Source organism: Colletotrichum chrysophilum, assembly GCF_026319265.1.
Source record: "Colletotrichum chrysophilum strain AFK26 chromosome Unknown scaffold_17, whole genome shotgun sequence".
Lineage (NCBI taxonomy): Eukaryota > Fungi > Ascomycota > Sordariomycetes > Glomerellales > Glomerellaceae > Colletotrichum > Colletotrichum chrysophilum.
Window position 1 is genome coordinate 269,322 of NW_026517304.1, and position 13,214 is coordinate 282,535.

General features: G+C 55.3%; 2 protein-coding genes and 1 non-coding gene across 3 annotated transcripts; all 3 read right to left on the bottom strand.

Moving 5' to 3' along the window:
* Positions 1 to 943: 943 nt before the first annotated feature.
* Positions 944 to 1,726, bottom strand: COL26b_003174 (uncharacterized protein; the record flags this gene model as incomplete). The annotated part of the gene is made up of 2 exons (XM_053176076.1): positions 944 to 1,428; positions 1,507 to 1,726. The coding sequence occupies 2 exons, from the start codon at positions 1,724 to 1,726 to the stop codon at positions 944 to 946; spliced, it is 705 nt and encodes a 234-aa protein (XP_053039976.1).
* Positions 1,727 to 3,217: 1,491 nt separating this feature from the next.
* On the bottom strand, positions 3,218 to 6,789 carry COL26b_003175 (uncharacterized protein; the record flags this gene model as incomplete). Its single annotated transcript, XM_053176077.1, has 2 exons — positions 3,218 to 6,327; positions 6,384 to 6,789. 2 exons carry the CDS (start codon positions 6,787 to 6,789, stop codon positions 3,218 to 3,220), a joined length of 3,516 nt encoding a protein of 1,171 aa, XP_053039977.1.
* Positions 6,790 to 7,421: 632 nt separating this feature from the next.
* Positions 7,422 to 7,511, bottom strand: COL26b_003176. Its single transcript has one exon. It is a non-coding gene; the product is annotated as a tRNA-Phe (tRNA).
* Positions 7,512 to 13,214: the final 5,703 nt, after the last annotated feature.

Consider the following 13,214-nt stretch of genomic DNA (forward strand, 5'->3'; position numbering starts at 1 on the left):
GCAAGATATGACGGAGACGACAAAGTCCCCGATTCATGACGAGGAGTAAGAGAGACGTTGAGCGCTCTTGTTGGGATTGTTTTGTGATGACAGTGGACTCAGTCTGACGGGCTGGGGAAGTAGTCGAATGCGTACGCCGAGAGTGCCCAGACGGAACGGCCCCCGGCGCGGGACGCTTGCGGTCATGAGCTGGGTCCGGCGCTGATCCGGGCGGCATCTGCAGAATTCTCTATTTGGACCGTTGCGTGGGGAGTTTTGGCGGCCGTACAGGAGCTGTGATATCAGCTTTGGAGACTACTTTGTTATCCTGAACCACCCCGCAAGTCACTAAACACGTATCAGAAGCTATCGCACTCTATATGACATTGCTAGAACTCAGGCGCACATGGTAGTCAAGCTACAGGCTGTCGGGTCAGCAGAAGGACACATAGAAGGGGTTAATGTTGCTCAAGACGTCTTCGGCTTCCATAGGCACTGCCTGAAAGTCGGTACTCGGCACCACGAGCTCAATCTATCACGTCGAGTTCAACTTTTACAACTTTTACAATCTCACAACAATTGCGAGCAAATGGTCAGTGAGTTCATTATTCATTACGGGAAATGGTGGGTCTTCTTTGGAAGCAATATCAAAAGTCTCGGATGCCTCATCCGAGCCTTCATTGCTATGGTTCATAACCCGACAATATCTAAACCTCCTTGTCAAGAACTGGTATCCCACTGACTGCAGTGACAGTTTCTCATAGAGGATTGGGGTCTAGTTTCATAACAAGTACTCTTTTTGATGATCAGATATATTCAGTTGTTCGTATGCCCTATCACGATTCCCCGAATACCCGTTGCAACCAGGGGCCGCATGAATCCATGTACGAGCGTAGAACAACACCCAACTTACACATACACCGTTGCATCCCTTGGATTGACCTCCTTCTACTCTAACACTTAATTACTCCCACTCCTTCATCAAAGTGTTGCTCTCAATCTCCCTATCAAACCCCACAATATGCGTCGAGTGGCACCATGGCTTGATCTCCTCCTCCTTCCGAATCGTCCCTGCAAAGAACGAACACCACCCCAGTCTAGGGTGAGCCTCGTTGATCTCCCTCCTCGTCTTGTAGTGAACCATCTTGTCGAAGTCCTTCACGTTGGGATGCCTGCCAACGTTGTCGTACAGCGTGGCCAGCTGGATCAGCTGCCCCAAATACGTAATCGTCCCGTCGACGCCCATGTCCTGGTGGCGGATGATGGCTTCGCAGACCGCCTCGGCCTGGTCTGTGGCGGCGCCATGGTCCTTGAGGGTGTTGAGGGCTTTGATGCCGCCGTAGATGTCGAAGGACATGCGGGTCGCGGTCAGGTTCTCCTCCGCCATGCCGATGTCGTGGAGGAGACAGGTCAAGGCCCAGGTCACGGGGGAGAAGGAAGATGCCTTCTCTGGGAATTGCTGTTTGGTGATCGCCATGCCCGGAGAGGGTTGTTAGCACGTGGTGATATGTCTATCAGAGAACGTACCATAGTAGAAGACTCTCATTGAGTGGTTGAAGGTTTGCGCATGGAGGCGGTCTTTGGCATAACCCAGAGTCTCCGCGACAACTGGGTCATCGGACGGAAACTGGATATCTTGAACCGAAATGGGTGCCGGTTCGTGGAGGAATGGTTTGTCGCCAAAGATCTTTCCAGCATCGACTGGCATGGCGGCCCACCCGTTGGCTTCGATATCGTGTTGGCACATGTTGTTGTTTGTAATGATGGCTGAACGACCCACGAGCTTAGGAGAGTCTTCAGAATGTATCAATGCCAGAATGGCGTTTAGTTCAACCTGGAAAAGCCTCTAACTTATGTACTCGGTGCTGACACGACACATCACTTCAAACGTGTACCAAAGCACACATGATCGCAAAATGACAAAGCCCGGCTGCTTGCTCATAGCTCGGGTCAGAACACAACCTCCTCTGCTCGCCCGGGGCCGAAGGGCGCGCCGGCGGCCGGCTGGGTCTCGGAGTCTCTTGCCTGGTTTCCCCCCTTATTACGGAGTTGACCCGCCTGAAGGGCGCGATCGACATTCACTGTCAATATCCATTCGCGGAAGCTCATGGCTTCAACTTAATTTTTTGAAGACATTACGTTAGAAAAACCTGACGTTAGTCAGCCCGGAATTCGGGTCAAATGGGCGTGCCGAATGATTTCAAGTTGAGTGTGACGTCCCTGTCATGGACATCATGATGCAGAATATGGCGGGTCAAGACCATTTCATCTTGAGTCTTCTCGGTTCCAGCGGTTAGTTGAACTGTACGACACCAAGCTTCGGTGACCATATTGCAGGTCCAATAGCATCGTCTGATTTACCGCGATTACGATATTCACTCAGAAAGCCAAAGTAGATTAGTTGAGGTCCATCCCAAGCGTACCTCGGCATTCTCTGTCTCTGCCGCATTTCACTTCTGAGAAGAAATTCGTTCTTCATGGTGTATTGGGAGTCGCGCGTTCTTGTTTCCCCTCGTCAAATATCTCCTTTCTGCTATGGCAAAATTGAGACCAATTTGCATGCGTGATATTGTCAACCGCTTTACAAACTTCGAATTGGTAAAAAAATACGAGACACTGAGTTGTTTCTGGCCTAGTCAATATATGATCCTCTCAGATTGCTACTACAGGAGTGATCCATAGCGGCAGAAATTCCCAAGCTGTATAAGCTTTCGCCGCAGTACAACTCCAGTCTGATTGTAGTCAAATACGGCCAACTGCCCAATAACTGTCAGCCAGGGAAACCAGAAAGCCAGGATCAAGACAATATTTGCCTGTTCAATAATTATACCAGTTCGATGATGCTCGACCGTGAACAAGACGGTTGCCTCCTGAGACCTGGGTCGTTATTGACGTCGTTCTACATTGACCCACAAACCTCATAGTGTCGGCGAGGACGGGCTGAGCTCAACATACAAGTCAAACTGCACACCTTTCCTGCATGGTGCTTACTCGCATGATCTATACAACAACCCAACGGGAACAGACCTGTGTACGGGCTAAAAGTATCTATTCTCTAGGGTTCTCATGAACAATGCTCTATAAGCAAGAACCCGGTTGGTATGGGCACGAGCAGACGAATCTTACTCGAAAAGAAGTAGATTAACGGCATTACCTGCGACGATGCAGAAGAAAAGGACCAATTGCTTCACACAAACACGAAAATCAGACAAGCGCAACTCAAACCAGCAGACCATCCTCACATTCTCCCTTTCCCCTTGCCCCTGGTCTCCAGCACGGGAAACTCCTCCTGCTGGAAATGATCCTGCTCAATCCCTAGACCCGAGTGGCCGCTGGCGGTAGCTTCCTGGAGGCTGAGCCTCAAAGCTAACTCGAGGTCGTCTTCCTGCGGCGGAGGCTTGCTGGAGCCAGCCTCACCGGCGCTCAAAGCCAGGGCAAGCTCCAGGTCGTCGTCCCTGGGCGTGGCCCTGCTGGAGGACCCCGCTGCGTTGTACCCGGCGTTGGGTGTGTAGCTTGCTGACGGGGATGTAGATGGTGACCGCTTCGTTTTCTTGGTCGCCTTGGGCTTGTACTTGACTGCAAACTCGTAGTCGCCTGAGCTGTTGCCTCGCGGCGACGGTCCAGTGTCGTTGACAGCCTCCATGAGCGAGAGCCTAAGCGCCTGTTGAATTTGCACCTCGTACTCATCCTCCTCGGGCACCGGAGGGGGCGGTGTGAACCCGGTCACACTTGGCTCCGGCGTGATCGTATCGACTGTACTCTCGCTGAACGAAGACGCTGTGTCCAATCCGCCGTCAGCTGCCGAGCCAGTGTCGCTGGCACTAGTACGCCGCTGCTCCTCCAATAACAAGGTCTCCTGGGAGATCATCTCAGCGTACTGGATGGCCTCCTCTTCGGTTAAGTCGCCGAATGCACCAACGCCGAAGCGGTTGCGCAGCCAGGCATCTTCACGAGCCTTCTGCTCCTGCTCTCGGCGGAGTTCCGCGGTTTCGGCGGCGATATAACCAGACACGTTGCCACCCTGGCGACGCGTCGCAAGGCGGCCGTGAATATCAGAGTGACGAAGACGGCGCTTGCGGCCGGGAGGTTGAGTGGTGGCGCTGTAAGCCCAGTAGCGCAAGAAGGCGCCAAAGGAGGTGATGCCGCGCAGGACTGTCGGGTCAGGGTCGAGGTAGATGGCCCGCGCAGCCGGATACGTGTCGCCACTGAGTGAAGGGTTCATCGTCAACATGTGACGAGGGACGCGACCCGCGGAGCGGGCATTGAGGGTGCGAAGGGGCTCCAGAGTTGAAGCAAGAGGGTCCCATGCCTGGACCAGGCCGTCGGTTCCTCCGTGGACGAGGTAGAGAGCCGTTAAGGCCAGGCAGGAGATTTCAGGAGAGTCTGTTTGGATCACTCGAAGGGGCTTGACCTCCGTGTTTTGTTGGTCGCGCATGTTCCAAACCACCACGCCGCCTTTCTTGGTTCCGATGGCAATCATGCGGGTCCTACGGCCTGGGATCTCTGCGACACTCTCCGCGGTTTGCGGTGTCATGGTGGGAGTGGCAGCCGATTTGTGCCCGAAGTGGAGAGGGTCCTCGTAGAGAGTCACAAGAGCGTGAGAGGAGAGATCTACGGCAGATGCTGTGATCTCTGACACCTTGTGGCTTCCCAGTGCCAGACTGGAAACAGACCATTCGTCAAGCGAGCTAAGCGTGGCCGGGGGAGTCAGCAAACCCGAAGAAGCTGGCGTCACATCGCCCTTGCTCGGTTGCTGTGCCGCCATAGGCTTGACATCGACGATGCCATCTCCGAACAAAGACGTCGAGACCGGTGTTGACTCTTCCATAGGAGTGGAAGCATTCTCGGCACTAGGCCGGGGCGTTTGGGCGACAGATCTAACAAAACGTGTGACTTCGGGCTCCGATTCGTCAAGGCCACAGCGGATGGACACGATGATTTCTCCTGCGCCGCCGCCATCGTCGTTGGCAAAATCGACTTCGAGTCTTCTGCGCATGTCCCAGCCGTCGCAGACTCTTCGGAAATGGTTAGGCTTGTACCGCATGAACTTGTCAATCTCGCGAGCCTCTGCGACGAGCTGCTCCCTGCTCAACTTCATCGCGTCCGCAGGAGATCGAGGGGAGTAAGCGCCCTTGAGCGCATGCTTGTCCAGATCATCGGCCTGTGCCTGGCGGCGGGTCTGGTCGATGAGCTGCCAGTAGACCGACCTGCCAGCGTACCAAGCGTTCTTGGTAATGTCCTCGCCCTTGGCTCGTTCAACGGGTGACTTGGGAACATCGACAAGGTAGTAAACCTCGCCCAGGGCATTGAGAGCGACAGCCCAGACTCGCTGAGCGGTCTTGCGCTTTTGAGTGTACTGCTCGTCGACCTTGAGAGACACAATTGGGACGCCTGGGCTGAGAACCCAACGTGCCGTCATCTCGCCGTTGGCATGTCGGGGACCGCTACCGTCTCCTCCAAGGGCATAGCATGTAACAACTCCAAGCGTTGAACCCGTAATGATACCCACGACCGAGTGCGTCATGTTGGGTATCGCTGTAGACTTGGCGATCCAGACGCTAGAAAGTGCCTCTGACAATTCCGGGATTTTGGGAATATCAGGATACGTGTCGATCACCCCGGTATCAGTGCCGAGATATCGGCCACGCAGCTCGTTTGCGGGACGGAAATAGGCGCGTCCACCGGGAAAGCCTTCGCCAGAGATCAGCCCATAAGGCTGACTGACGTCCATGACATTGGGGCATGCAGCAGGTCCGTCTCCAACGCCGTATGGCTCCAATTGTGGCATAACCTCATCCAGCTGAAGCGTGGAGAACGGGTCGTTGAAGCCCCATTTCTCGACTCTCCCGTTTGTAGGATCGCTGATTGTCCCAACACCCAGGTCTGCCGCTCCGTGAATCGCCTGAGGAGGCTTCTTTGCAGCGGCGGTAGAGAACACGGCGTGTACGTGCGTAACAACCCAAGGCAGCTTCGAGTTGTAGGTCAGAACGGCACTTGATTTTTTGCTGCTGCGAGTGGAAGACCCAATGCCGGAGCCCGGCTTGCCCCTCACAAGGCCCCGAAGCAGACGTGTGCGCAGCAAGTACTCGCTCCTCCATGTCGCCAACGGCGTCAGGCGCGCGAAATAACGCGCCTCAGATCGCACAAACTCGGAGACGTCTTCTTCAAGGGGACCAGAGCGAGGCTTCCCGGAGTTATCATCCAGCATGACATGGCCCGGGAAGAAGCGCAAAAAGGCCATTCGCCACGCGTGGGGAGTGGTGACGAGGGCGTAGAAGCGCTTCGAGACGAGCGCCACCGCCGAGTGGGAATCGGGATGCAAGTGGGATAGGACATGGGTCAAGATCTCTGCGCAGTCTATTAGCCCTCATGTGTACAAATTTCCGAGGGCGAGCATGGCATACCGTTAGGAAAGTCTGTAAGCTGAACGCCATCAGGTCGTGGATCGGATCGCTTAATGACTTTGAAGCCCAATGGCTGTCGGGGCGAAGGCGTGAGGGCATTCTCGTAATCAATCACTCTTTGACCGGCGATGGAGGGATAGGCCTCGGAAGTAAAGCTGGCGCTGTCGAAGCTCAGCCCGCGAAGCTTCTCGTCGAGCTGGGCAGCGCTGATGGCGTCGAGTGAGTCACGGCGGCCACCTTCCGGGACAGAGCGCGGGGAGGCGCCGCCGGAGTCGGCGCGACGGAGCTGATCGACGCCGGTCGGCTGTTGGCAGTGACGAAAGCCATGCTGACTTGAGGAGGAGGGGTTCGAGGGGTTGTCTTGTTGGTTGCGCGTTTCCGAAGACTCAGTTGGCCAGTGTTGCATAAAGCTGTGGTGGGGGTGTTCGTGGGCAGGTGGCGGGCGACTGTGCGAAGGCAATGTGCACAGCCTTGGGATAGAGAGGGTATAATGGGAGGCAAATAAGCGCGAGCGGCGTGTTGGAATGCGATGCGGATGCTACTGGAGCGTGGGCGTGTCGTCGTCGTGTACTGGAGTTCAAGTGAAGCTTTTCGAAGTCGCGTTTCGTGACGAATTGTCCCGGGAGATTGCGGGCGTGGATTATCTCCGGGCCGGGTCCTTATCGGCAGAGCTTTGACGGTCCCGCCTATCGCTCATTCAGAGCATCACCAACAGCATCACTAGGCAAGATGCAGACCACAAGTTGAATACGACTGTCTCATTCTATTCCGGAAGAAGGTGCCCAATCTCAACAAGTTTATTGGAAATTTATTGAGTTGCACGCGAAAATGAGGAAGTCATCGGCCCGGGTATCGCAGACAGCGGCCTCAGTGACAAAGGACGCATCCAGACCGACGTCGATATACCGGGCACAGAACATTGGTCTTTTGGAGGCATATGAGCATACCCTCTTGTATTATCTACAAATCAAGACTTGAGCTGATCGAGAGAGAAAGAACGAAAAAAGAAAACAAGCCGATTATGGCAAAAGATGAAGATGCGGCCAGTGTGGATTGAACACACGACCTTCAGATTAAGTGATTGAAGTTGACTTCAGTCTGACGCTCTCCCAACTGAGCTATGTCCGCCACATTCTTCGAATTGCGATGTCAGCGTGGCACCAACAGCAGCCTAGGAAGCCACACGCTAAGCTGTGGAGCTCTGCGAACCAGTCATGCTGACTTCTCCAGTGGAGACGACCAGCGGCAGGCCGTATCCTGAGCAATCAACAGTCTTGTTACACCTCAATGCCTTTGGGAATAACCTCGGAGCCGATACCAAACACAGCTTCAGTGAGCATTTCCCTCATTGGGAAAGTCAGCAGCGAGACACGATGTCATGAAAGGGGGCAACTGCGACTGTGTGGGGATCTGACACTGTTCCTGTCAGCTCCGCAGCAGCTGTGGCACCTCAAATCCTTCCAAAGTCCCTTTTCACTCAAATATTGCCCGAGACGTCGGACTCCCCAGCACCATGATTCACGCACCTGACGTTTGACAGGCTTGACACATGCAGAACCAAGGAGGCACGGCTGACAAGAACCTGACAGAGGCACCGCCAACAACCAACACGACCACGACTCGGATCCATATCGCAGGGCATTCTTGGGAACTTAATATCCGTCATCCTGCTGTCGTTCGTTTGATCCACACAGTATTCGGCCTCAATTCCTTCGAAACAGAGTCCATTTCGCTGGAACTTGTCTCCATCCGTACCCAACGCGGAACCGATCCTTCGTGCCCCAATTCTGCAGGAGAACACGGATGCCAGACTGTTGGGACCGCCGTGTCCTGGGACCAACATTCCACGGTTCGCTTCGATGGCGGCCGACGACCGGCCTGAATGGTGATAGCCACCGTTCACAGCCGGCCGATGTGGTCTCATAAACACCCTGGAACTCCAGATTTAGATGCCCCGACCCCGGCGGACTGGTTCGGCATCGCACCACGTCGAAGCGGCCGCCGCACACCTGAAGTTTCGACTCACGAACGTCGGATATTTTGCCTTTGACAATTGCACTCAAGAACCGCAGAAACGGCCCTCAACCGTGGGCGTTCATCTCGTCCAAAGCACGGACACCGCCAACCTTACCAGCAGTTCCTGCAACGATTCATTGTTCCGCCGTATTCCCGCCCAACATGAGTCGCGCAGCCAGGGCAGAGAGATGCCAGCCTGCTACGGTGCTACCAACAGACAGGACCCTGGGCTGGGCCACGTAACGGTGCCCATGAGCGCACCCCCCTCCCATTTCCCTCTCGCTGTGATCGACCCCCGGCTCGAACCCCCAATCTCCATCTTCGGTGAAGCCCTATGAAGAATGAGACAAGGGAACGGTCCCCGTCTTGCCTCCCGACGCCCAGGGTCTTATTCCTCTGTTCCGCGATGATTGCCTCCCGGCTGCCACAGCGCTCCGCAATAGTTGTTCACGCGCTGTGGTTCCGTCTTCCGCACCTGGACATCCCGTTCTTTGGATATCAAACTCTGGGCCGCGAACTGCGGCACAGCACGACGGGACGTGCTCAGCCCGGAAGGCACACTACCAGCCATCCAGGCCATCATTCACACGATCGTCGCGGTTGTGACTTAAGCACGCGATCACGGCCGCTCAACTCTCACAACCCCAGGGAATCGGATCAGCCCCTACGTATCTTGCATCCCAAGATTCTTCGAGGATCAATCACTTTTCATAAAGACCGTGCCCGCGACGCACTGACAGAGCATATGGGAATAACGACTCAGGAACCCCGACATCCGGCCCGGATCCGACTTTAAACAAGAGCATGGGCCTTTGGATCAATCACATATCCACCCAGAAAAACAACAAACCCACCTTGTTCACAAAAAGAGAGACCGAGTCAATTTCGAGAGAAACGAGCTCCATCTGCCCAGAGTGACGTAGGTACCCGCACAGTCACCCATTCCCTTGGGCCGCGCTCTGACATTTGCCAGAGTCCGAAGAGTCAGTACCCCATCACTGCGTAAATGAGGAACAAGACGCCCCCAATTGCCCCCATCGGCAAGCCATCTCGGCTACAGCGCTGCCCGCTCTCCGCGCCTGATCTTCAAGGACAAGAACATCAAAACAAGTCTCGAATATTGCAACGGGCAGAATATCCAGCAGAAGAACTGGGGGTATCTAGCACATTCGGGCAAGTCGGCACAAGGACAAGACCCAGACAGAGAGACGTTGAGGCTCCAATTTTGGCCGTTTCCCGTTTCGAACCCCTTTACCGTTCTGGGCGTAGCGTGCTGTCAAACGGCTGTCATCAAAGAAACTTTCAGAGCATCCAGAGTCAACTCATGCCTGACGCAAGTCTATCAAGGATTCAGGGTTCCCCCTTCTTGTTCGTCCCTGAAAATCACTCAACAAGAGAAAACTAAAGCCCGGGGGCCTCTGAACTCTCCGCCAAGACGGGAATAACACATCATGAAATGGGCAATTGCTGAATACCACCTTTGGAGCACGCGAACCCTGAACAATATGTCAACCTCCTTTCCGACCCCCTCGTGCCCTCGCGTCCAGAACATCAGATCATCCCACTAGGGGAGCCGATCAGGGGAAAAGGCTTTCCCGTACCGCACCGCCCTTCGTCCTTTCCCCTTTGCGGTCCATGTCTGCCGTCGCTGGCTGCATTCCGTTCCCCGCGGTTCCGGCGTCGCGTCGGGTCCAGAACGAGTCCCTGTTCCCGTCCGGCGAACCATGCCTAGGCTCGGGAGTTGAAGGGTGAAGAGTTGCAAAATCAGAAAAAGACGGACAATCATCAAGGGAAAACGTCGACGAGCGGCACGAAATCGAAACAAGGACAGCCTTTGCGATTCGAGGATGCCCGACTGAGTCGTCCGACCCAACCCCCTGGACCGTCTCCCGCGGGCCTTCCCGCTCGCCTGTGATGCCATTCGAGTCAAACGGAACCTCCTTGAACCCCGTCAAAGAACCCACCATTTCTTCATGACAGCGAGCCAGTGATGCCCAAAATGCAAAAACTCGCACCCCAGCAAGAAGCAGCGGTTGAGCGGGAACCTCACTACCCGAGATGGAAAGGAAGAACAGGAATCTCTTCTCAACCCGCCGGGCCGCTGCGCAGCGCTGCCCTTGATCGCTGCCCATTGCCAGGTTGCATTACAGCGTACAGCAACGCGGTGCATCGCCTCGCCATCACACCTCGCTACAGCACACACAGCACGCTGCTCTCGGAGCTACTTCTCCTGCAAACCCTTGACTATCGTCCCACACCCAATGACTTCAACCACGGCCCATGCCTTTTTTTATTATTGCTTTTCTATTTTCTGCCCTATCTGGCATACACTTGTACCTGCTTCGCCCAACGGACCGCCACGCCGCCTGCCCTGCCCTGTCACCGTCCGCTCACCATTCGTTCACGGCCATCGCGTCCCAAAACGGGCTGATCCGTTCATTCTCGCCCCCACAGGCCATCAGTGTAATTCTTTGACCGCGGCCCCGGAGCAACTCCCGATATTGCACGTCACGAACGGACTGACTGTCCGTCCCACTCCCCGCCCGTCTTGTTGTGTGTTTCCCTTGCCTGCCGCCCCCTCCCTCCTCTGGGGACCATGGCCACTCGGCGGCGCAACATCCAGCGAGGCTATGAAACGGTCATCTTGCTGGCCATGCCCTTGAGCCTCGGGAGAGTTGCCGTATGTATCTCTCCCAGTCCTGGTCGCCATCTCTGCCCAGCGTATCCGTGTGTATCTACCTCCCTCTCCTGTCTTGTTGGCCCACGCCTAATTGGCCGTATCGTAAAACGTGTGCCCCCTTGGGCTCTCTCTCTGACTTCCTGACACGTAAAGCGCTGCACATCATTCGGATATACTTCGCAGATTGGCGGATGCACCTGGGAATGCCGGCCTGGGCAACTGCTGTTTCTGGCCGGAGTATGCACATCGTATCCCAAGAAAGAAAAAGGCAAAAGAAAATCCTGCAGCTTCTTCAGTTTGCCAACGGGAAACTCCGTCCCTTTTTTTTTCGACACTGACAAACCAACCCAGTCGTTCAGTATGGATACCCATCACACTGTGATGGACTTGAGAGCGGGCATGAAGAACCCGCCCCACACTCCGTTGATAGACATCAACCCAGCAGCAGCAGCAGCAGCAGCAAGGACTACCTTGAACCTGCCACCTCAGCCTGCTGCTCACTGCTGCCGTTGTCATCTGCCATCGCACAAAGCGTTCGCCGGGCTGCTTCCCCGGGTGGCCCGTGGTCCCCTCTCCGTGCACCACAAGATGCTCATCGTCATACGTAGTGTACAAAGCCCACACAGACAGCCCTGTTGATTGTCAGAGTGGCCGACTGAATCAAGTAAGCCATGCGTGTGTTTGCTTGCGTTTTCGACGGATGATTCCGTCTCGCCGATAACCTCACCGAAGACACAGGCACGCAGGCCGGGGGGATGGATGAAAGAGAAAGGCAACCCGGGACGGCATAATACGGGGCTCTTGCGAGCGGTTATTCCGAGAAGAAGAGAGGCAGGCGATCGCACAGCCTTGCCGATGGCAGTGTAGCAATCCTGCGAGAAGCGCGTTGTCAGGATAATGGTCACCGAGAAAGAAGAGGTTACGTACTGTTTGAAGCTGTCAGGATTTGGGAGGCGGCCTGGCAGTCAAACCAGGGAGACTAGACTCGGGACTGATGCCGCGTGCCGGGAACCACCCAGGCAAGGGGGAGGGAGGGTTTGTCGATATTGATAGCACGAGGCCCAAAGAGACGACAACTCTCATGTCGCGGGTCGCCAGACCATCACCAAACCAAGCGCATCGACACAACTTGGGGGCCCGCGATATGTCTCTGTCATGATAGGGGGTTATTTCTGAGTCGACAAACTTGATATAACCCTTCCCCGGAGCTCTTTCAAACCCTTCGGTAGATCGTTCCAGGCGGGAGGGACAGCGCCTTCAACGGCCGTCGGGGGCCCCGCAGCCTCAAAGTCTAATAGATAGATATCAAGCATGGCAGAACAGCAGTGCACCACAAACCCCCAGGCTTTGGGGGGAAGGGATCATAAGGTTTGGTTGGGCTGCCTTGTCCTCATGGCCATGCCATGTCAATGCCAGACATCGCCGTCTCTTGGGTCGCGCGGCCGTGGGTTTCTTGCAACAAGTCGTTTTTAAGGTTCTGACCGCAGTCGATCAACCCTTGATGTTGCAATCTGCTGGGACGGCGCCCTTGGAAAACCTTCAGACCTCCCCTCTCTCACCAATCACGGAATGCGACCCGGCGGACAAAGTCTGCCACCGAAACCGAGAATTTCGCCGGCCAACTCCTTTCCTGAACTAGTAGGACAGCTTCCTCGAGATAGCTTCATGGTTTGATACCACGTTTTCCTTGGCATCCGACCATCCCGTAATTCTGCTCATCTCCGAACGATCCTATCCAACATGGCCCCCCGAAAGGATCTGTAGTCTAGAGTCTAATAGAGTTGCGCGAAACTCTAATGACGACAACCAAACCGTACGGCGCACGCATGCACGTCGAAAGAGACTAGACGATGACGCTGGCCATCCCCTACGACTCTGTAAGTCCGTACTGTCGAATTGCTATCCGTACAGCGCTGATCAAAGCCCGGGGGTTGGTTTCTAAGCACACGTCGGGATTTGAAAGTTCGCAGTGCCAACGGCGTAGAAGTAAGGATCTTCAGTAAGGGCCCTCGCCTGGGAGGGGAGGGGGAACGGAGTTGATTGACAAACGGGGAAAGTAGCGCGGGCCGGTCGCAAGGACAGGGAAATGGCACCACAAGTGGAATATACCCGCCTTTGCCCGCGCGCCGCGCCCA